Source organism: Adelges cooleyi, unplaced genomic scaffold, assembly GCF_023614345.1.
Source record: "Adelges cooleyi isolate 19-005CV unplaced genomic scaffold, UGA_ACOO_1.1 ACOO_flye_CR_arks_rails_tigmint_CR_PRNA_376, whole genome shotgun sequence".
Classification (NCBI taxonomy): Eukaryota; Metazoa; Arthropoda; class Insecta; order Hemiptera; family Adelgidae; genus Adelges; species Adelges cooleyi.
The window spans coordinates 7,509,077-7,535,482 of NW_026096053.1; the positions used below are offsets into that span (position 1 = coordinate 7,509,077).

General features: G+C 34.5%; 1 protein-coding gene across 1 annotated transcript in view; it reads left to right on the top strand.

Annotated features, from left to right (window-relative positions):
- LOC126840391 (uncharacterized) overlaps positions 1–26,406 on the top strand; it is an 87,108-nt gene that overhangs the window by 50,391 nt on the left and 10,311 nt on the right. Inside the window, exon 2 of the mRNA XM_050576080.1 lies at positions 24,179–25,352. Within this exon, the coding sequence (XP_050432037.1) occupies positions 24,179–25,352 (1,174 nt within the window). The remainder of the gene's footprint in view (positions 1–24,178; positions 25,353–26,406) is intronic.

Below are 26,406 nucleotides of genomic sequence, written 5' to 3' on the forward strand. Positions count from 1 at the left end.
GAGGCAGACCGAGGAAGGCATATATAGAAGAAATGATAAGACAAGCTAACTGTAGTCGGTACATGGACATGAAAAGACTGGCTTTTAACAGAGAAGAATGGAGAACCAGATTTGCAACGACAAGGCAAGGCCTTTAGTAGAGAAGAAGAAGAATTATACCTATGCAGCGATAATATTATGTGGTGCCACATGTGTAACGGTCGAACGTGTAACGCATAATAGATTAATGATAATAATATTATAAAGGTGTTGTTCGTACCGAGACCGTTCTTGTATCTACGCCTATATACCGTATACGCGCAGTTGATGTACTCAATAGGCATATATTGTTGTACTTGAAGCAATCATCGACGTAACCAAGTCTTATATGAGGAAGAAGGCGCTTTTTTAAGTTGATAGAACAAGAGTTAAAATATTTAGCACTGTGTTTAGCCACGCAAAATCCTCCCTGGTTATGCCTATGGATAATATTTTTTTGCTTCGACCCGAAGCTAAGTGTACGACAATAATACATTTTTTATGAGTTATCTATTATGTAAAAAACTGTAGTATTTTATTGTTCGCGTAGGTTTCCATCGGGTCTGTTTGGCTAATTCTCCACAAACGCAGAGCTCTCGCCGACCACCGTTTTCGCCAAGCTAAATCGTATGCATAATATATAGCTGTAGGTATACACAAGTGTGTCCGTAAGCAATCCAGTCCAATATTGGTATTTTAATTTTACGACCTAACGGCCCGGCGAGTTATGTGTACTTGGATTTTGTGTTGTAATAATCTTCACGTGGGAGTAGACTGAAAACTGATTTTGGGCCATTTCGGCGTTTTAGCCAATAAAAATATAAGCAACAACTCAACGATTGCCGCACAGCAGCGCGGATGGACCGCTTGATAATGAATTCTATTGCATGTGTGTTATTATAATAAGGCTATAGTATTATTGCCATTGCGGTTTCATATTATTATTAGGTAACCAGCCGTTAGGTCAAGCGATATCGTTATAACCAAAAGAAAAACGACCGGACGTGCTTTTAAGTGTCAAACGGACTACTATAATAGTTGCATTAGTGTTTCGCCTTAGTCGGCAAAGTGTTCGGTAAAACGAAAATAATATTATATATATTTTTTTATATTATATATGGCCGGGTGTACTTATCCCCAAGTCACATTTCGAATATCGGATTTCTATATATTATTACTACAAACATAGTATTATGTATAAAACTTTTAAATGTCCGCACCCATAACACAAGAGGGACAAAGCGTGCGCAACCTTAAATCTCAGAGTAAGCTGCACCAAATCAAAAATGACATTAAAACGATAATTGGGTCCTATTGTAAGTTGTAAAAACGAGGTGGGCGCATATCATCAAAGTAAATCTGTCAATTTTTCGAAAACAAAAACAAATAATGTCTTTCTTCGAATAAGTTCAGCTTTTATCAAACTTCTGTGGGTAGTTTTTCAACACATTTCTGCACATACACACACACACACACAAACACCAGATCTGTGTAAAAACCGGATATTAAACCGGACAAGGTGTTGTCACCCACTACATACATTATTATTAATTGTACGTTATATCATAATTTCGTCGGCTTTGAAAAATGAAGCGTAAAACAAATTAACATTGATCGACCTTACACAGAATTTGTCCGCGAAGACCTTGTAGAGGACAAACAAGACATCTTCACTGAGGAGTTTTTTTAAAAATTATTTCATATTTTAAAATATACTATAAACATTTTGTCTTGTGTTATTATAATATTATAAAGTATCGTTATTTTGTATAATTTTACGATGTTCTTGACATTCTACGACCGACACGAGACCACTATTAGCACTAAATATTATGTTATACTACTACCGCCGAGTTTAGAGTATATAAAATATATTATATATGACTCGGTTTATGGAACTTCACTCGTCGAGTCGACCGTATAACCCTCAAACGCCATCAGCGTTATTAATTACCGCTTGTACACGTGTTCAATGTATCTATTATACTATTATGATATTATATTATGTAGTAACGGTTGTTGTAAACATTTGTTTCAGGTGAGTTTTGGCACACGGTTACCGCAAAGAATAATTATTTTGGACGTGCCTTACCGCTGGTCGTGCACAGGTTGTACCTACTGTATATTATCTAATATGCGACAAACACGGTAGGTGACACCCCGTTGATTCGCGGACGTCGGTAACACAATAATACAATCACAGTGCATTGTAATACTATATTATTTTATACGTGGGTGTTGTGTATGGCCGTGTATGACATTACTTGTAGTACTGCGGATTTGGATTAAACGCAGTGGTTATCTTGTATTTGCAAGCATACACAGGATAGTTTGTTTCGTGGAGGGCAGGGGGCTATAATAAACATTATACGGTGTACCACTGTGATGATATGACAGCTTAACATAGATATTATATGTAAATCCGCCACATCGTCGTTATGTATCTTGTACGTTTATATGTTTAGATTTCAATCGGTTTTTATACTATAAGCATAAATAATGGTTAAAAAAACACAATAATTATTTGTAAGTCAATGAATAATGTAAAAAGAAACAAACGTTTAACTTGGGTCTATAAGGCTAATATATATATTTTGTAACTTTCGCAAAATGACTTTAGGATAAGTGTTATTTTTCTATAACATTCTGTATTCAATTTTTTATAAAACTTTGTCGTAGGAGTACCATTTTGTTAATAATAATAGTTGTCTGCAATATAACACTAAACTCTTATGATACTGAACGAATTATTTTTATCGTTTTATTACCAAAGTTATTTTAAATGATTATCTGAAGTATGAAAATTGTATCCAGAAAAACAAAACAAAAATGTCCTAGTTTTATACTGTTGTTGTTTTAGGTATTAAGATAGGTATGTAGTCTATAAAAAAAAAATCATCTAAACCATTATTTTTTTGCAAATATAAAGTTGCAATACAAAGTTATAAGTTAAAAAAATAAGGACATACAAAACGTTTCCTTGATTTTGATAGGGAAATAAAACCATTAAAGTCCTTACAGAATATATTAGATATATGCTACACGCGAGAGGAGTCTGGCATAAAAGTGGTCACGACAGACAGACGGATACTTTCATAACGTACGAATCACGATTCTGCCTATAAGAAGTAAAATATAATTCACAACGTCAATCACACGGTATTAATCGTAAATCGCAGCGATCAGGCTCCTACAAGTGTAGTTCTAATAAAGCCAAGAGGTTACGTTTATAACTTATAAGTATTATAGTTGGGTTCCCGTTAAGTCCGATTGTACCTGCCGGGAAAAATCGAGTTGGTGGTAAAAATTATTCTGGTCTGGATACGAGTGCTTATTAATTTCATCCTAAAACCATCGTTGGTCGACTGAAACGCATTTTGGATAACTACACCGAACCAAATCTCCAAGTACATCCAATAAAAATGGTGGTTAATTTAATAAAATGAAACGCTGATAATTTAACCGGTGAGTTAATGATAAATTAACAATAATCGTTTTATACATTTAATAATATATAAATGTATTAATGTAGTTATAATAATTATCGTTAATTATAATATTGAGAATTTTGTTGGAAGTCACAGAAGATGACGAACTAGGGCGGAATATATGACTAAAATCATGGAGGACATGAATAGGAAAAGATACAAGGATCTAAAAGAATTTCGCTCAACAGAGAGGCACGGAGAGCTGCAACAAATTAATCTAAGGATTAATAACAATAAGAAGAAGACCGGACTGAGTTAGATTAAGCTGAGTAAATGTGTTGTGTTAATTTTCACTTTGGTTCGTGTCATTGGTAGCATCATATGTGATGTAAACTTAACCGTAGTAGTGGCCGACAAAGGACTGAGGTGAAATAATGTAAACCCAAAAACGGTTGATATATTTTCGTTGACATTCGTCTCTGGAGGTCGCAGAGTCGAGGCCAATAGAAAACTGGACTTATCTCGCTTAGACGTTAAATATTTTTTATTATCGCTAGTGCACTTGCGGTGCGTTAAAATCCGATTGTAGGACGATCTGGTTTTCTACAAGTTCGGCGAGGAATATAATATTAAATAGTAGGACAGGTCGTGTTTTTTTGTGTGTATGTTATGTAAAGATATATTGTGACTGTAGGTATACAGCTGCTGTGTGTAAGTAGTAAGTACAGAAGTCGTCTAAAGAGTAGGTACTACCGAACTGCGTATCATGATAATCACTCTCTTGGTCGTGTTCCGTCATTTACAAGAGTATCTCGTTTGTCCTGTCTTGTACTACCGACTCTATAATAATATACTGTTACCCGATGAGTTTCTAGTGAGTCTGATTAGTGTTCTGTTTACGGAGCGTCTTTTCGCTATCGTAACCGTGTCGTTGAAATAGAGACAACGTAGACGTCTAGTTGACTAACAATTTTGACTTCCGGGGAAGCCGAGGTACCCGAGATAAAAAAAAATTAATTTCGGTTACTATTCAAAGTATATTGCGGATTATATACTCGTACGTACAATGTTCTTGACAAATATTATTGTAGTCAGTAATTTGACGGGAAATATTTATTGATTTGTTTTATTGTATACTGAGAAAAAACATTTCTTGTAGGATTATTATTATAAAGTTGATACACGCTCTTTAAAAATACATATCTCCGCTATATGGGGATAGTTTAAATGTAATTTTTGGTAATAATATACAGTTTTATAATTTGTGTAAATGATTCTGTTCGAATTCAACGACTGTTTTGCATTAACTTTCTAAAATATATGTTGAAAAAAAAATAATGTACCTTATTAAAAAACAAAACTATATAGGTACCTTAATTAGAATGGAAAAAACACATAAATCGACTTATAATGAGTAACGGCACAACATTATTACTTCATTCATGTTGATGTTGTTTGTTTCGCGATAAGGTGATAAATTTAATGCGTTATTTTGACGGAGAATGTTCAAATCTCGTTAGAGTCCATATTATGTATATTATATTGTACAACATAAATGCAAATATTTTGAAACCGAAAGTGAACTCTATGTAATACGTTTAATATAAATAACGATATCAGACGTTATGTTGTGGCAAAATCAAGACGTCCAAATCTAGTTATTAGATTTTGTCTATTCGAGGGCTGGTCGTCAAACGGTGTGCTATTTTTCAGTGTTACCATAACATGTGCCGGCAAGTACACGTATCCAAGTGTTATGTAAAATGATGTTATCCGCATTGATGGCAAAACAAAACAGTAGATCTGGACGATTTCTGAGCAAAGCGGCTATGTATTTCCTTATCCGGACGAAATTATGTCCGTCACTGCTGCATTCTTGTGGTGAGCTCGGTATGCCTACTTTTATACTTCCACAATATGTTATTATTGTATTAATACAACTGATAACTACCGCCCGCATTGATCAGTTACTGCAAGTGGATTACTAATTGATATGTAATATATTATTATATAACTACTACTGGAGGAGCTGCTGCTGCTGACGACTATGGTGACGGGTCGACGTGTCCGGTATTATGATTGCTATTACGCTTTACACAATGCCTCGGCCGGTATATTTTTCCATATCCCCACATCGAAAACAATTATTATTATAATAATATTCCAGCGAAAACATTGGCAAGGTGTGTTGTGTATGTGTGTATAATATATATCTTCTAGGTCCACCACAGAGCCGTTTAGGAAAAAAATATTTTTTTCAATATTTATTAAAAAAAAAATGTCATAAGAGTTATAAAAAAACATGCAAACTATAATAGTTGTAATACACCCGAAGTCCTGGCAACACCGTTCAGAAATTGTTTTTAATGTTTATATTAAAACGATCTTTAGTCCTAACTTAACCTAAACTTGCATCATTTCTATGATGAAACTGTTGAACATGTGCAATGTAGTTATACGCATTCGTTGGCATTTAAACGATCCCGTAGACTTTAAAATGCATTCAACAATAATTGTTTGTATTTGCAAAACACGTTTTTTAATTACACATAGTGTCATTTTAACGTTTAACATTTAATTATCATTTTGTTTTTTTTTAATTGGTCGCCCACCGAAAATTCTAGCTGTCACATAAAGTATAATGTTATGTATTTGGAGGAGAACAGTTTAAAACTTAAACTATGCCACTCCTTGTCTCAAAAAATAACGTATGTAAATGTATATTTTATTTATTGGAAGTAAAACGTTTAAAATGCTAATTAAAAATCGGAAAACTTAAAAATATAATCAACTTTTGATCAATTGATGACCCAAGCATTACAAATTTTAAACGTTTTCTGGCTTTTTGTGCTGCAAACTCTTTAATAATGTTCATTCCAGACCATACTTGGTAGTACATATTTTTCAATTGACATTAAAGCCGATAAGTATGAAATATCTCTCCCAGGCCCCAGCTAAAATATTGCCGCTCGGGGCAACTGCCCCCTATGTTCTCCAGACTCTTAACACTACATTGTTTTTTTGTGAAAATTATAAATTTGTTTTTATGTTACACGCTTGACACACATATTGTGTATGATATGTTTTTTTAGTATTCACGTTATTGGCAGCCGTGTTGGATATAATAGTGATTGAACGGCTCTGTCCGGCCGACAGGTCGAGGCACATGTTATCAACGTATTCGTCACAGGGGTTCACGATCCACAACCGAGTGTTTGTGCTATTTTTTCCCCTTCCCCTCAAGTTCACGACACCGATGTTACTGTCGTGCTCATCATCCAACGAGTCGTTGGCAAACGGGGCAAAAACGGTCGTAAAAAAAACCAATCCGAAGACACTGCATGAATTAGAAGCGTTCTCACGTATATGTGCAGTATTATACTTCTTGTGTGTATATATGTATATAATACTAGTAGGTACCTAACTTATGTATACCTATAATATAGCCCACAGGCGGTGTAAAGGTAATTCGCGGATTCATCGCGTGGCACCCACGCCAAGTCACGGACGGACGGACCTTGAACCTGCTGAACGGGCAGACGATTGCCATCGGAAACGGGTTACCGTCGAGGATATCACGAAAATGATTTAACAATATAAAAATCATACTATTATTATTATTATTACACAGGAAGACTTATTAATTCGATATCCGCATGCAATCATCATATTATTTTGGCCTAAAGGCTAAGGAGGAGCTGCAATTAATTTACTTGTACAGATCACCGAATCGATTAATATACCGATGGCGTTATAATATACACCATAAGATATCCTATACCAGTGTTTGTTCCTTTATTGAGTTTGTATTGATATTTGATGACGATCGTGTGTCGAGGTTTTTCCAAAAACCTCGTCCTTGCGTGTCCGGCCTATTCTGTGCTTTTTTTAGGACACGGACAAATCTTCACGTCCGATTACCCCAAGCTATACGATTTTAAAAGCCAAAATACTTATGAGATAATTCTTATATTAAATGTGACATTGGTGTCCGCTAAATAAACAATAAATAGCAAAATCTGTTATTTGTAACCAGGTTAGCGTGCACTTGAAGAAAACCTTGTAGGCAAGCTGAATTTTAAGGGTTTCCGCAAAGATTTTTAAGATGATTTCTACCATAAGAGAGCTATGGAGAGCTTATCGGTTGTGATAAGAAAATAAAACTAAGTAGCAGTAAGACGGGCGAGTAATCGTTATTTAAGAGATAATTAGACGCGGTTTCAATAGTATAGACAGAAAAGTGGTATAGTTAGGTTATGACTTACGAGGAGAAAGGATAACGAAACAATTAAGGCAGTAATGGAGATGAATGGACAGTGTTCATTGGGCACGGGTAAAATGAAAGGTAGTGGAAGACCTAAAAAGACAGTTGGAGATAATAATTATTGTTAATGGCATAATGATGGCTTATGTAAACGCAGAAATTGTTGGACTATGTAGTACCGTGGGCGTTAGTGGCGAGGAGGGACAATAGACGTCTGTTATCAGTCTACTAAACTATAACTATTATACGATTATGATCTCAAAAATGTTATGTTAGGGTTGAAGGACTGTAACCTAGAGAAACCGGGTTTTGCTGCCCTTCTGCAACTACATTTGTAAAGGAGGCTCGTGCTTCCTTAGAACACCTAACCTATATGCCTCTTCCTTTCTTGTTAGGGCAGACCTATGCTACCGCAATGGTGACTTGAGGACAGGTCAAAACTTTGGGAATTCCATTAGGACGGTGTTCCTTCTAGTCAGGTTTTGTAAAATAATATGACATGTTATCCAGGTGTACAGTCACTGATATAAAGATACAAGATAATGACAAACGACTATAACTTGCACCGCAAAAATAATTATTTATCTAGGCTGGTGAGTTTTCTAAACGAAACGAGCGTGGACACAATGAAGGCGAATCTTATATTTTATCGACGGCGGTTTGTTATAACAGCTGCTGCGCTGTTCGACGTGAAATCGTTATGTAGTTTCCGGAAAGGAGTGCACAACATATTAAATATTATATTACATTATAGATACGTATACCATAGTGCCACACGGTTGATTTCAGCCCATTATCGGACCGGTCATTGCCGAGTAAATGAGACGTGCATTACAATGATTACGACCTGCAGTATGTGAACGCGGCGTGTAAATGTAGGCGCGAAATAATCTTACAATAATACGACGGTGTAATCTCAATGAACCTATCTAATTTTTATTTGATGTTGAAGACGAACGACCAATCCGAAGAGCTAATACAAGTAACAAATGATAAGATTTTCAGACGATATAACCTTAGTAATCACAAAGAAAACGTTTTAGAGATAGCACTAGAATAGATGCAAGAAATTGGTCAAACACAAAGGTAAGTGATACACGGGTAATAAATAAAGCAGGAAAAAGATTTTCTAAGTATCTGGTAGAAAATTGTGGTCCTGGCGTAGAATGCTACGAGTCAGTCGCACTGAATTCATGACCAACGACAGCATACTTAATGAAATAAAGGAATCCAAGGAAATCTCAAGTTCATTTAAAGAGAGAACTGAGAAGACGGAAATTTATTGGTCACACTATTAGACATAATGATCAATTACACCATAAAATAATTTAAGGCAGAGGACGCTGTAACGCTCATGAAAAAAGCCATTTTCGATGCCGGGCCAACTACGGAACTGAAGAGACTGCAGTCAGTAACGGGGGAGAATGTAGGGAATATGGGAGAAGGCTGTAAAACTAACCTCGGGTTGAATACCAAAAAGGAAGAAGTCTCATAGCACCCATTGTTTGCGCTAAGGAATCGAGTGCCGAACCCTTTGACAGTGATAGTGTAGGTACAACAGCTGCTGTTTGCTCCACGACGATTAATAAAAAACATATATCGCAGAAGACTGTATCGAGCAATCAGAAATCTCCGGAAATCAGCTCAGCAGGTGCTCAATCGGCTGCCGTGTGTGTATTGTGAGCTTGGGCGACCGACACGATTCTTTATCGCCCAACTACCGTCAACGCCGACATTGTTAAATGCACTCTTGACGGCGACGATGATAATAATAATAATTGTTGCCCATAACGTCCGGTTGCATCATCACCGTCTTATGATATTAGCTCTGCAGTTGGTGTAATTTATAGACAGAACGTTTTGATTTTTGGAGAAACACGGCGTGGTGGCCGTATAGCCAGAGATCACGCGTATTCGATTATAAATTGTAGAAAGTTGATACGTATAGACATATTAACAATAATATTAGTATTATTATTATTGATTTTCATCAAACGAGACGTTTGCTTCGGGCGGACGTTGTGAATTCATTTGACGGGTTTTTGACCTTTACAATGTTACAATGACTTTGTGAATGGCTTACAATATCGGCAGACATAATAATTACCCGGCTGGCTCCTCACATTCATGTGTCAGGAGCCCGAAGACGGTTGTTGATAACTAAATGCAGCCTAGTTAGTCGATTTAAAAAATTAATGGTATAAAAAATGCGATCATTGTTTATGGAATCTACGAGATCAAAATTGAGCATTTTTTTTTTTTTTTAAACTTTCTCAACGTATTGTGATTACATTCAAGAAATGAAATCATTATACAAAACGTTTTACTATAATATGTTATTAAATAGTTTTTAAATTATATCGCCAATATCGGTGATAACATATATAAACTGAAACTATAATTTATTATAAAGATTTTTTCTACCAGTGCGGTTACCCTGAGTTGAGGAGGGTTTTGGTTTGTTAACATTTTCAGCAATTGCATTGCTTTAATAGAGAGTGTTCTAACTGGTTTTATCTTATCTGTGGCATACGTCAATGCTTTGATTATTGTCGAAATATGTTTACAATCTAATTTATTAACGGCCGACTTAGCTGCATATTTCGATTGCAATAACATGCGTTTTTGTGTTTGTTTGACACAAACGCGAAAGAGACAAACTGTAGATAATTACGATCAAAGAATATCAATAGGGTTATATATTATATACCTTACGAAATGTATTGACAAAAAGAAACAATCACGAGTGGAATATCAGATGATAGATTATCATTATTTAGTTAATGTATTTGGAATGGTCATCGATTGACGATTTTTATCACTGACTCAAGCTGTTAGACCATTCGCCCATTTGTCAATTGTCCGTATCAATGTCTTACTACTATTATATTTATCTTTGACTTGCATAATATAAAAATACGCACGTCTTGTTCCTTTGTGAATCTTTCACACGGATTTTCAAAATGCTTATATTATTTATAAAAACGTTTATAGACATTTGCAGAGTCTACATGACCTTAAATTTAATTATAACGCATTGTGCGATTTTTATATACTTTTTCCGTTTTACCTTAATACATATTCATCTTGAAAAGCCCAGCAAGTGCAGCATGCATCCATGCCTAGAAAACCTCAACTACCTTTGTGTGAGTATTGTACTATCGTTGAGGACAATTATTATCAAACGTTGTATTCTATAAAACCCATAACGAGTGGTATAGATTTTCTCCATTCATTTTTCGACTCTCTGGATATTATCGATTCTGATTTGCCTAAGTCATTTTAATACGACAAAATATATTTTTATTTTCATGTCGATAATTCGTTTGGTGAATTGCCCGGTTTTCTTAGAGTAAACTCATCGGTATTCAACACATACAAAGATCGGTCGTCGCTTACACGTTTTCATTTTATTTTATTGTTAATACAACGTATTTGTTTTCCCTGGTAATTTATCTGTTGAAAAAAACACACGTTCAATAGACAAGATTAGATAGTTCACACGGATCTGACTGTTAAATATCACAGCAACATCATAGGTTAACTTACTCACGTGAAAGCCAAGTCATTACCGGCGGAACCGGAAGGTCTTAACACTTTCCTACAAACGAATGCGACAATAATAATAATAATAATATAACAATCCGATCCGGCATATTATTATTATATAGACACGACCAGCCTAACAGAACCTGACCATTTACTATTATTAATTCTTGACTTCCTCGTTATACTTATATGTACACTATGAAAGCAATACGACCGAAGCACCAGCAGCAGCAGCAGCAGCCGTCGGACGACAGGTCTATGTCATTTATTTTAATTTTTTTTAATTTTATTTTTTGCAACGACAACAAGCCGGTCACGCTCACTTATATTATAATATTCAACGAGATGGCGTACGTTTTGGATTCCTCTATGTACACATTATAATATATGTTTGCATTTTTATACCTATGTTACAAGTATACACATGCGAACCCTGTTGAATAACCGTTTCGTCATCTGACTGTGATAACTCTACAACACGGGCGTTGATGTATTAGGATATTATATTATGATATTATTATACCTATACATATATATATATACGTATTCGTGTTGCACACCTGTAACGCCGTCAATGTTTTGGTAATATTATCATAATGCTTTCGAACAAAATGTACATGTAGAATCGAACGTTGTTATATTAGTAATTAATTAAAATAGAATCAACGATCATTATCGTTTCTAAACATACTGTCAAGTTGTAAATTATAATTGCCAAAAGTCAAACCCGAACGGTGCGAGAGGAGAATTTCGAAAATCGTTAAAGCTCTGACCGAGGAAAAAGTCAATATCGAAAATGAGTCTGATAACCGAACGAGTAAATATAAAAACACTTTCAATATTGAGTAAAAAAAAGACTCTACAATGACCAAAATGTAAAATATTATGGTAAGAGTTTTGTAAAAATAAATTAACACGCTGACTTTATGGAGTACAAAAGTTTCCTCGTTTGCCGAACATGGGATGAGAAACACGGACAAAAATGATTTTAATATTTTCCTGTTGAACATAATTGTTAATTATATTGTTTACTGCCCCTTGCGGTGTTTTTGACTTTGATTATAATACCGACCGAAATTGTCTGCGCCAAAACCAGTTTTAATTCATTTAAAATCATATTTCGGGTTTTATTTTTTATTTCTCTTCATATCAAGTAAATATCGCGCCGACGTGGTTAATTTATTTATAAAATAACAACTGGCAAACATTTTTTTTTTTATGCGCATCGCATAATATTTTATTACTTTTTAAAACAGTAATAGTTAACCAATGCAAAGAATTCACGCAGACTAAGTGAGTGTGTAATACGCATAGGCGATCATCGTGTACGTTATCAAGAATACTTTGTGTGAAACTTGGAAGGGTTAAATTCATTCCACCTATTAATTTTATTTTCCAACATAAAAATTGCATCGACCCTCTTATGAGTTTGCTTTTGTTAATCAACGTGGCAATATAGAAGCAAAGTAAGTAATTTTAATTGAAATTCGCTACTTAAACAGATGTGATGCAGGAATGTAGAGCTATTATACAAAGATATCCATTATGATATATCTCAGCTGTATTTTTGTTTACATTTTGTACTGACAACCAAAATTGCACCAATGATCACATTGTATTACTTTTTTTTTTTTTATCAATGTTGCGCTGGCAATACTCTCCTCTTGTCTGTTGAGTAATTTAAAACATAATGTACAAAATTTATTGTTTATACATTCACTTTGGGAATTCAATGTATCATCATATCGATTCGATACACAATATTAACACATCTATAAACAAGCTGTAAATTATTACTGCCAACAATATTGTTGTGGACAAACCGAGTGGAGTTTGTGAAGTTAAGCGATGTCCAAGCAAAACACTGGTCGTTTGTCCCCGTGTGGGTAAATGTTAACCGTACAACACATAACAGAAATGATGCGGTATAATATTATTACATAGGTAACGCAAATGCATTCCGGAGGTCGTTTCGTTCTGCAATAATTGCAAGCATATTAAACACTACCTAAATATGTATTCGTATAATAATAATAATAATACACACGTTTAAATATTATAAATACGGTTAATGAGCCGGCACGTTATACATAATAGTATAATATTCTCACAGCCCGCATGACGTCTCGGTGACGTTTACGAAATGTTTAGCCCAAACGAGATAAGTATAAAAAATATATGTCAGAGCGTGGGCGACGATGCAAACTGCAAACTACATATGTTAAAACGTGTGTAAATGTGATGTCAGAATATTCAGAGTTGTAAAACGGCACAATTGTAATCTAATACCGAATCGAAATATGTATAATTAACACCGTCCAATGTCGTTTTGTGAGTTAAAAAAAGTAAATATAAAAAATGCAGCATTATACCTGACACATCGTTCCTAGGAGATGTAACAGAAATATTATATTCATGGACTGCCTAAAGGGTCGGTCGAAGCGCAAACTTATATAGAATAACCGTGCACGTTTTGCATACTTCATGTCATGTATAGGAATTCCAAAGCACTAATTATATGGGTACTGCACATCAAATTATCATATACATAGTGTGCTCGGGCAACGACTGTTGTAACATACAAATAATTACTGGTTAACGCCATTGACTTCTCGATAACGACTATCCTACTTTTAAAGTAGTCGATAAATAACATTTTTTTTTTTTGTAATGTGCTGAACTTTCAAAGTAGTGATATAATAATATGTAAGTTGATAAACACTGCGACAATCGTTCTGGGCGACGCTGTATGTACTAATATATATATATCATATATTATTATGCTCTTCGGTCGGTGACAAACGTTTTCTCGAATACACACACTCGTCATCATTAACCGGAACTATATAAAAATAATAATATAGGTCTAGCGGTATGTGTTTCACTTTCTTATTGATTTGTATTGTTGATCCGAATCGGGTCGCTTAACGTCGTACGGATGTTCCAGAAAATATTGTAAAAGGTTTTACGGTTATTGAAATTTAACGTTTGATCGGTTCCACCCATTTTAGAATAAACCCATTTAATAGATACGGGAGTCAAACTAGTTTGTATACATTGTATACTCGACAAATATTCAAAATAACGCTTTACCACTCGGCCATAGATTTTAATCGTTGATTTTATTACATCGTTGTGTATGTATGTGTGTGTGTGTGTACAAGTATCGTTTTCTTTTTATAATCAACTTGTTATTGTTGTTTTTTTTTTAAGTTCTCTCTAAACGTTTTAATGTAATTACCGCATCAAACACAGTGGAAAACATGTACTACCTACTACAGTGTTTAGTGGAGATGCGTAGCTTTTTATTTTCGATCAGAACGTTTTTGAATTCGGTTAACGTGATCATTCGACCCGATGATATATTTGATTATAAACGTCGGCGACAAAAAAAAAATCTCTCCTATCAATATTTAATGCTAATTTTTCCGAATGAGCGGTTTCACCTTGTTTATTAACAGCAACATGCGTTTTATCGTTGAAGTCTAGTACTAAGTTGTTTCAACAGGCGTAGAATGCCCAAGCGTGTTAAGGTAACGTCTTTGAATCGAAATTAACGGCTTAGGGTCTCGCTTTAGTATTAAAACAAAATAATCGTTTCTATTAGAGCGGAGTGAAAAAAAAAACTCCGTCCATTTAAATTACAGGAAAGAAAGCTTTGTATTACTCATATTTTTTGTCCAACTTAGATGAGTGTTATACTTAGATGCTTAGTGCCTAAACAATTAAATGTCATGTTATATATTATATACTTCGTGTTTAATTAAAAAATCAAAATTTGATAACTATTCTGTTAAAAAAAATATATTTATATAAATAATGATGGTTTAAATAATTACAAATTACAATATTTTTATAGTATATATAGCAACTTACAATGTGAGGTATATTCGCACTGACGACTCGTTTGATCATTGTTTCACGTTTTATAGACTTTATACGCCAATAAAAAATAACGGTTTAGCGTTTGTACACTTGAATTAATAATTAATTAATTCATGATAGTATATTAAATATATATTAGTCACCGTAAAACTACATAAAGTTGTTTTTTCCCAGACATTTTAATTATATTTTGTGTACACTAAAACAGAAACAATTAATTTTATTATGTACATAATATACAGGGTGATCATTTTAACGTGAGCCACTCTACTAAAAATGTTGACTGGTCAATTTTTAGTTCATTATTCTCAATTAAAAAAATTAATGAAATGTATTCGTTATTATTTTAGTTTTAAATAGTGCTATCAAAAAACCTAAGTTTGCATGGGGGAAAAACAACAAATATTGTGAAAAATTAAGACCACATTGTAAAAAAAGAAATGTATTTCTTATAAAACCCAATGAGATATTGAGTGGTTCACGATAAAATGATCATCCTGTATATATGTAATATTGTATACATTCTTGTAAAATTATTAAATTTACAGTTTTGATGGTGAGAATTTTGAAAAAAACTTATAATTGTTTTCTGGACTTTCACAATGGTTTTAGCACCTATTAACCAACACAAAACATGGTATAAAGTGTTTTTCTTTCTTGAGAAAATCCGTGTTTTCGAGATGGGTCATCACTAGAAATGTAAACTCGACCCAACGGTTCAACCGCCACTTAATACGTAGCTAAAATAATAATAATAATTACGACTCTTCTATGTGAATAACATACTCGATATAATGTTATAATAACATATTAAAATACTATAGTGGCTGTTATAATAGCAGTTTGCCAGTTCAGATCATTACGGTTCGTACAAGATTTTATTGGGGCACGCATAATGGCATTATACAGGCAATAATGATTGTACTCGTACAATGTTGTTGCAATTTTTGAAGTCTTACAAATAATAATTATTCCCTTATAACGTTATGGTTATGAACAACGTATATTATTAAAATATTATTATGTATTTACTCATACGGGCGGTAATTTGAATACATAGTAAGACTAGAACCGCGAAGAAATCTAATAATAATAACTCGTATAAAATTGAGTCACGTGTGTCCTTAAACTTTGTGCCTGTTTTTTTTATTGCCAGTATAAAAAAAAACACGTATACGTGCAAGCGCCTCGTGTACACATTATCATACTCTCATTAGCAATGCCAAAATCACGATTCTCTTTGGGTCAATAAATGTGTACTCGGTTCTTCCGTTTTTTTTTTTGAGTTTGCCGAAATTACGTTGAAAATTGGTAATTGGATCTTAACGTGTCCACTTTCGGTCATCCGAAACGAGGACGAGCCAAGTGATTTTGGCAACAGTTCTAGGACTATGAAGATTATGAGTTAATCACCATAGGACGTGAAATTAAATATTCAAGGGGGGAGACGGGGTCAACAGAAGACGAGTGCCCTCAACGGACGAAGCATTATATTATATTGTATACAAGAGTTGGTTCGAATATAAAAGGTTTTCTCCCGCTGTAATAATATTTGGAAAAACTACTCATTTTTTTACCATTGCCTTAACCGCCAAGGAGACGAAGTTAGTTAATTTATATGTATTATTTTTCAGAGTTCATATTACGAATCAAACATAAATATAGACTTGTAATATATATAAGGTGGTTGATTAAGAATAACACTCTAATTTCCTCTTTAAATAATTGAAATTTTGTAGGTAAAATTATTTTTGGAAGCACATTAGTTTATATTATGTTATTTTACAATATAACACAATAGTAATATTTTGATCTTTTTTTTCATTTTTTTTTTCAAAGCATAAAGCTTTTAAAACTTAAACCGTAACATTTATGCTTAATTTAATAATAAAAATATACTTACATACTTAACACTAAACATATTTTGTAAACGATATAATCTTTTTGCAAGATCATTTGGTGAAATTTCGTTTTTCGTAAGTATTAAAAATTCAAAAACGTCCCAGCTATTAAATTGTTGGTAAAACCCGATGGCGGTAAAAAAGCGACGTTTTTTCTTTATTGTCCACGGAATTATTGTGCAAAAAACTGAGATTAGTAGTAAAATATGATAATAATAGGACAGGATCTACCCAAATGTATTTACACCTACCTTTAAAGTATTTTTTATTATTATTATTATTATTATTATTAGTGCTTGGGGGACTAGTAGTTCAATAGTGTCTGGGCGCTTTTATCATGGCCGTAATAATATTGTATGTATGTTAAGTGCGGTTACGTGCTTTCAGCCTTTTTCCTGACGTGTTTTGATAATATTATGACAACGTTACACACGCACTTGCATAGTAAGTTTCCTCTTTGGATTCGCTTTCATTTTTTATTTATATGTTTTTATTACCTAGTGTGTGCCATTCGCCTGTCCGTTATAATTATTATAATTGAATATTGTCAGGTATACGTTCTACGGTCTGTCTGTCATAAGTTTCCTATCGTTTTTACTATTTTTTATTTTACCGAGTAACATCGCCGAGCATTTGTCTAGGGTGCCGTTACATAATATTTTTTATATCTGCCTCGAAAATGCACGTTTTTAAAATATTTTATTACTGACATCTTACAGAGTATATTTGGATTCATTATCAACTATTTATTAATTTTTACTAACAACTCTTAATATATTATTCTTGTTTTATTTTTTTTATGAAATATGTAATTGTTTTCTGTGTTTTCGAAGTGGTTCATTCTCATTTTGGGTTTAAAGTCTTTGTTAAAATAATAGCATATAGTGCGTGTGAGAGTCGTGACTGACTTCCAAGCAGAGAGTAAACCTAAAGCTCTTTAAAGGTAGTGACAGTTGACAATATGGTAAATTATTTTCGAAGGTCGTTGTAGGTCTTAAATCGTGTACTCGTCATTATAGCTGGTACGTAATATTATTATTAACAAAGTAGAATATTGTGTTTGTATACTTAAAAAGCATTATTGTCTGGCTTTTGCTCCTATAATAATCGCAGTAAACTCAGACCGGTGTATACATTTTTTTAACCCGAGTGTATAATAACAGTCATATCTATAGTTAACTTAACGCGTTTATAATTACTTCTCGGCGAGAATGGCGCTTAGTCCCGACTTTTAGTGAGGACGTAAAAGATTTTCAATTAGTTTTGAAAACAAAAGCATCCACGATTGATGTACATGCAGACAATTGAGCACATTCATAATGCATTTTAAAGCTTTAGCCAGTCAACTAGATAACGCTATTACTTTTCAATAATAGTTTAACCGTCGAGCGTTTCCTTGGTTTTTCTAGGTTCGAAGCGGATCTGATATTAATTTCCAACGATACTATAGATATTATCAGCTATAAAAAAATTCCATATTATTATGTATGATTAATATTGCATATTCTATAATAAACCACCAATGACATCAGGTAATAACCCTATAACATAGTCCCGTGCAAACGGTATATGAACAATAGTTCGCCATTTTTTTCACACACGATATGTTATTATTATAATTGTTTATCGATACTATCTCTGTGGTCTATGTATATACATATATTATTCTTAAACGCGCCGAAAATGATAATTATTCATAATAGGTTTATATTAATTACCGACTGTCTTTTAATTCGTTGTTAACTGTTTGTAAATAATAAACGCATTTAAAACATAACGAATGGTATTCAATGATTATTATGATAATAATAGTTTACAATACGGCTATTGTAAGGTATAAAAATATTAACTTTTATGATTTTTAATTGTTTCGTTGTAATTAATTGTTGATTCTAATATCATATTATATTTGAACTGAAAAAGTTTGATTTATGGTTTACGGTAAAATTCCCAAGGGCACGCGTTAAATGTGAAGTTAAAATATTAGAATCATATTATCATTGTTCTAAAGCACCGTGACACTATTAAAAAAAAAAAAAAATGTTAAGGATTTGACCTAATTCACATTGTGTACACTAATAATGCTAATGATTTTTATCGAATCCACACAGCTGTGTCAATTATTTAAACGGTAGGTACATATTGGTTTTCCAAATTATCATCTTGGTTAATTATTATTATACCGAGCTCTGTCGATTTTTTTCAAATAAAACTTTTAACTATTTTGTTGGTTTGGACGATAACAATGATTATAATTATTCACCGTTAAAATGGTGCTTATTTGATGTTAGATATATTATAATCAACAAGCCGCAGTGTTTTCCTAAATGTTGTAAGTTATAATACGCATGTAGTTTTTTTTTTATTTTGCAAAATTATGTAAAAAGCGTTGGTGAAATTCTCCATCAGGTTTTTTGCGTTTATCGATAAACCGAATCAGAGCACACGCCATAAACTATACGGTTACATAAATTTCCAACCAATTAAAACCTGAAACGTTAAAATTTGTGTTATAAATTTCGTTCCAATGATTTATTCGGTTTGTTTTAACGTAGGGCTCGATATCAATCCGTTCTACGTAACCTTCGCGATACACACTATACGGTTTAAGTACACATCGGCTTTTAACTCGATCTGAATCACTCGTTTGTGGATATTATACTGGTGCGCACTCAGCTTGTTTGTGTTTATTGAACAAATATAATATATTATTATTATTATTATTTAAGCAATCCTCCCGGTGTGTATCGCACATTTAAAATTAATGATGTTATACTAAATACAATATATTAGACTGTAAAAAAAAAAAAAATAATTTTGAAAATTAATTAAAATTTTCCAGTTTATAAAATGATTTTCCATGCTGAAATTCGTCACTGCAAAGTTACTCTCTTTATATTTCACGATAAAAGCTGTATTTATCAAGTTACAGCCCATTACAACTTACTGATAGCTTATTTGAAAAAAAAATTGTACCGCGAAGTATTAATATACAACATTTTCAAGTGTTATACTCGTATCTTAGCTTTGAGAATCTTTTTTTTTAAATTGAAATGTTTTTATAATTCCTTAGTTTAATAGGAATAATAAACGCCGTCTTATATATAATATGTTTGTACAAAGCAATTCAATATTCATAATTTATTTATAATGTATAAAAAATAATCGATATAAACGATATTATTAACATTATGCGTTTTGTACATTTATTACATTAATTATAACTATATTCGAAGTCCTCACCCCCCCCCCCCCTTCCTTAACTTTTGGTTCTCGTTGACGCGTTCAAATTAGGTTTGTTTGTGATAAAAACACAATTTCGAATATTACAAATCAAGAACTCAACCCAATGTCAAATGTTAACCTAACCTATCCCTTAGCGAGATGTACACGTAGTGACATTTTGCGCAAGTTAACCTTAAACCCGTACGCGTGATCGGATACAAATATCACAATAATTGTTGTATAATTTAATGTTTTTCGGTGTTGTTGTTTAGCACTCGGACACGTACTAGCATTGTGTATACCTTACGTGCATTACGTACCAGCGAACGTGTACAACACAATGATATTGTGATAGACAAAAAGAGTAAAAAAAAAAAAAAACCATCGTTTAAGCGGTTGTACCTACGTGTGAACCGGATCAAGGTGCCGGATCAATTCATTTCATTTGATTTTTCTCAGATTATTAATTTGCCAAATCATTACGGCCAGTATAAGTACATATTGTATATTTTGGACTATGAAAAAAAATATACTGTTTTATCTCACGGTCGGACGCGACGTCGGTGTACATGGCGATTCGTTAAAGGATAACACACTATTTTTATCTTAAAACAATCGCAATTTTGTAGCTTTTCTAAACTTTAAAAGTAATCATCCAAAACTGTGGTTATCGAAAAAATGTTCATTAAATATGTACCTATGTAAGTTACCGTTTAAGTTTAAAACGTTGACAGAGCTGTGGAAAATACTAAAAAAATAATCAAATAATTAATAATTTTATTATGTATGCTAAAATAACATGAACAAAATTGTTTTCAAAAAGAAAAACAAATTGCAATTAATTTTTTTAGATAAACCGTATGTCCATGAGTCATCCTGTACGCGTCGGATTAAACAAGACATGATCCGGCAATAGGTAAATTAAGGTTATTACCTTTGAATAAAAAACCGATATTATGTTGTAAGTATATAACGCGGATTATTATGCTTAAACATTACACGTTTGTATACACATTGAGTTATTTTGCACGCGGCGCCAGCGTAACAGGACTAGTTCGGGCGGAGTCGCCGATCGGATTTTATTTTATTTATTAATATTTAAAAACATTATTTATTTATTTTTTTTTTTTAACGAACAAGCTCACTCGTTCTGTGTACACGTATGTACATGTTTTCCCCTTATCTTTTGTTCGGCCGGTTGTTGTGCCGGTGAATTATCGCGTGTGCGGCCTAAGCCGTCTTATCTGACCTCATCATCCGCAGCAGCGCATACACACACACACATACTTACTGAATATTATAATAATTTCAAACGCGAGTTACACGGACACCGCAGCTTTATGCTCGGGGCGATTAGCCGACCGACCAGTTTTGCTGTTATGCCATCCGCGGCGGCTTAGAATAAAAAGTATATAATATGGGTCATTCCGCGTGAAACCGATAAAAATTCGTTAGTTGGGAGTTTCGAATTTCCGATATTTATTGCATGGACACTAAAAAAAAAAGTAGAAAATCGCCCACGACAAAGTATTATGTACCACGACAGTTTAGGACGACAAATTCGTTCATAAATATAGATCAAATATCATTAAAAAAACGAATACAGTGAGGTCGGGTCTAGTGCGAGTGGAGCATAATATTAAGAAACGGAGGAGGTCATAGGTAGCAACCATGGCTGTGATGGAATATGAAAAAATAATAACCAGATTATCGGCGGGCACACCGTCGTTATCTCCAGAAATAAAATTTGATTGCCTTCCATTTATGCTAAAACAACTAATATAAGTGCGGTTGTATTATTTTGATTTGCCATTAAAATACTTGCTGTCCCAAATCGACAAGACAGTCATCAATTAGATCAAATTTTCAAGTGTACCTATTAATGTATATTGGTGATTTTTTTTCAAATAACTAAAAGTTTGGTGTGTTGACATTACACACGGACGACATCCCAAATATTATTATCATTGGATTGCACATAATATTATATACACACACACACACACACAACCTATAATTGATAACGAACTGCGTTTCAGCGATTAAACATTACTCGTTATTATTTTGTTTTTAACCATCATTCAAACATTCACAATCATTCAAAGCCACAAACCTACAATTAACTTATCAAGCTAACCATTATTTATATACCTACGACCAGTTTTAAAATAAAACATATTGTAAAATATTATTAAACGTGCGAGAGGTCAACACGGTTAATAATATGTGATTGATTTGAGATCTGAGAATAGTGAGACTGGCTATGCGTAAACAATATAAAGTTTTACTTAGATTGTGAATGCATCGTTGCCTTTTCCTTAGCGTCCTTTGGCTATGAAAAATAAAATTGTCAAATGCCCGAGGAATTGACGTTACTTTTAAATTTAATAACATATTATCGTGTTTAATATCACCCGCGGTGACTATAACAAGACCATTTGGATTTATCAAAGAAAACCGCACCTATCGGCTATACTATAATGTTATGCAGATGGAAGACGATTATATAGATATGTATTTATTTTAATATATTATACTGCTTTCATTTTATCACAGCAGACAGCACGGCGCGCGGGTCATTGAACAAAGTGCACGAGGGCACTATTTATTTACGTTGTCCTCTTATCTAACCGTAGCGCGCGCCTTGTGTCACTAGTTGTGGCGAATTATATAAAAAAATAAACGGGTTTACTAATCCGACATTGTACGGCCATTCATAATTATTATTACTGCCGAGACCCGCGTTACAGTTTCACCTAAACGTACATAACATATAGATCTACCATTCATAGATACAAAAGATATTCGCGTTTCTTTAACACACAGGTGGGAAGATCCCCTTTGGCTAGAGCACCTATATTTGCAGACATATTATAACGACGGCACGGTTCTAGGCCTACGCTTAATAGAACGTAATATCATAAAAAAATATTGAGCAAAGGCCTGTTGAAGGACAAAACTTTCAACCCCGTCTGTTCGACTTCTTATTGAAAAACTGAAACGTCATCAGCCGTCGGTACTTGTCACAGTTTGTGCTGAGTTTTTATAATCAGTAAGTTGTACACGTTAATACCGGTAGTATATCGTGTGTCCCAGGCGATACTAATGGACTTTGTCTATATACAGATACACTTAATGACACTTGGTAGGTGAACTGAATAAAATAATATATTATGCCACGTGTCTTGTATCGTTTTACCCCAATAATATCCAATTAAATTGCAGTATTCAAACGTTCTGTTCTGCCAGTTCCAGTAACACCCGTATCATCCGAACGGTCTTTTCCTATTTGCACGCACACGGCCGGGCCCTTAATTGGAGCTATCCTTTCGCACACAGTGTGTATAATAATATGATGTAAGAACATTTTTTTTTTTTTATGATAACACAATGCATCCGCTGCGCAATCATGCCTTTAGGCTACTTATACGCATGAATCCACATTTCAAGGAGTTGCTCTCCAATACTATCATATTTTGTATCGTCAAACATCAATAGAAAACGTTTACAATGTCATTTCAATACGGTTAGCCAAGATTATTTAGAACCTATTTATTTATACATATTTAATATTTTATATAGTTTGTGTATTGTATGTAGGCAATGTCAATTGCCGCACAAACCGTACTACATTATACTGCATAAAGATTAACTTACATTATGGAATTTTGGCTTGCCTTTTCTCGATTGAAATGTTATCGGCTGTAGTTTTAAAGGTGTTATTTTTGTATTCTAAGATTGGCAAAGAGTATACATCAGACAAATCTTAGGGTCTCTGATTAAGGTGTAAATGTTAACCTACGACCACCAAGGGGGTGTGCAACAATGTATTCTATATGTGTTATGTTTTGCATCTACTTGGTATCTGGTTTATTGTTTTTAATGGTTTTTGTTGTTTTTTTCTCCAGGGAACAGTACTTGTTCAACGTGTTCGAGGTGATCGTCTCCACGTTGGAGACGAAACTGCAGCGAATAGAGAACCTGGACAAAGCGGTCGAGCACCTGATGCGTCGAGTGGAGGCGCTCGATTCGCGGGTGACCAACAACATCGACAAGACGGAGGCGGTGATCGGCAAGCTGAGAAATTTGGACACCAAATTGTTCCAAAAGGAACCGGGCGCGCTTGGCCATCACCTGGAGACCCGGTTGACGGCTCTGGACCGCAAAGTGGGCGACATCGACACAAAGCTGGTAGGCCTCAAGAGTCAGCTCGATAACAATTTCCTGGGGCCGGCCGACGACATCAACGCGGAGGCCAGCGAGAAGAAACCGGTAAACGTTCACCAGATGGACGTGTCCAAGCTGCTCAACGCCGAGCTGGACGCCATCCGCGCCAGCACGGCCAACATCGACCGCAAGCTACAGTTCCACATCAACGTGGTGTCCGACGGCATAGGCAAGATCATCACCATGGTGACGGATGTGCACGGCGCCATCGTTGAGCAGGACAACGTGCGTACGGCCGCCGGCAACAGGACCACTACGACTACGCCGGCGCCCCCCGAGCGCACCAACAAGATCGACCGGCTGGTCAGGCAGATGCATCCCATATTGAGCGTCAGCGAAAAAATGGACGAGGTGTGGAATGTGGTGGTGGGCACGAAGAGCTCGGTGGACGACCTGGTGCCCAAGTCGAACGAGCTGCTGACACAGACGCAGCGTCAGGAACGGGCCATCAGTGACATACACGATGACCTGCGCATGAACACCAACAAGATCATCGCCAACTTGGATGTGGTCGAGCGCAGGCTCAAGAAGCAAGAGGACGACGTGGTCACGTTGGCCCAGCGGCCAGTATCACCGGAACTGCTCCGCCTGGATCCGACCATTGACGAGTATGGCCGGTACGACGAACAGCAATTGTCCGAGTCCACCCCGCTGTCAGCCGCCACCGTGACGTTCACCACGCCGGCCAGCGTGGGCCCTGGCCCGTCGTCTGGCGCTCCTCCGGATCTACAACAAAACGTGCAGACGTCCAGGAGTGCGCCCAAAAACCGAGGAGTGGTATTCCCAAGCGTCAAGAACAAACCGCCGCCGGCCAACATCAGTTTCTTGACCGACCAGTTCAACAGAGAAGTCAAAGTGAGTAAAATTTTGAAAAATAATACATATTTTTTTTTGATTATCATAGATATAAATTACATGTCTCCAAACATATTATAAGTCTGACCTAACCTAATCTATATAAATAGTCAATCCTTCTAATAAAATAAGAGTAGTATTTTGGTATTGCATAAAAAAAAACAATCTTAAAGCATATAGAAGGCATACTAAAGGCTCTAAATGAGTAGTATTATTGAAATGTGTCTTATAGATAGAAGCGATCATTTTAGCTTCAACTATCATTTATATAATGGAAATAAAATGTTTAGAATTAAAAAATAACTTGTTTATTTAGACACCCGAAAGTGAGGTCCCATAAAAAAATAACGATGGTCGTCCAAGTAGAAGTGATATAAAAAGTGTATTAACGCAAAATGAGCCAATTTAAATCTGACGGCTTGCAGTTCATTGCTACGTAACGGTGTTTTTTTAATTATTCTTGTTTGAAAATAACGTGTTCGTACTATCCCAAATAAATGTGCTGGATAAGTTTTTTGGGTGATTTCAAATCGATTATATCATATTACCCGATACGGTCTATTATAAAAACGACTCGTGTATCATAGGTAGTTATCGCACAAGTATTAATTAAATCTAATAATGCCACGTTACTTTGGTGGGCGCCCGGCCTAACAGTACCGTAAATCACGATTTTTAAGTTGCACTGCAGAGTCAATAACGAGGAATGCATAATATATTATATCGTGTGCGATCTGCATGAGTTAAAATAATGACTGCGTTATCCGATGTTGATTTGCGTTCGTTCAATTAGCCGGTCAATGATAATATTATTAATTTAGTCAGTTTAAAATGTTCTTTATGTGAGTATAAAAATCTAAATAATATTGCAATAATAATTATGCAACTTTCCCAAAATATCATTATAATGTTATGGTGTACAACTGTATCACATAATAAGCACGTACAGTTTTACCTAAACGATTAAATTTGTAGCGTTAAGTGGGGGTAGTTGTAAATAAAATTGGTAACAAAATTGGTACAATTATGTAAAATAATTTTATACTTTTTATTA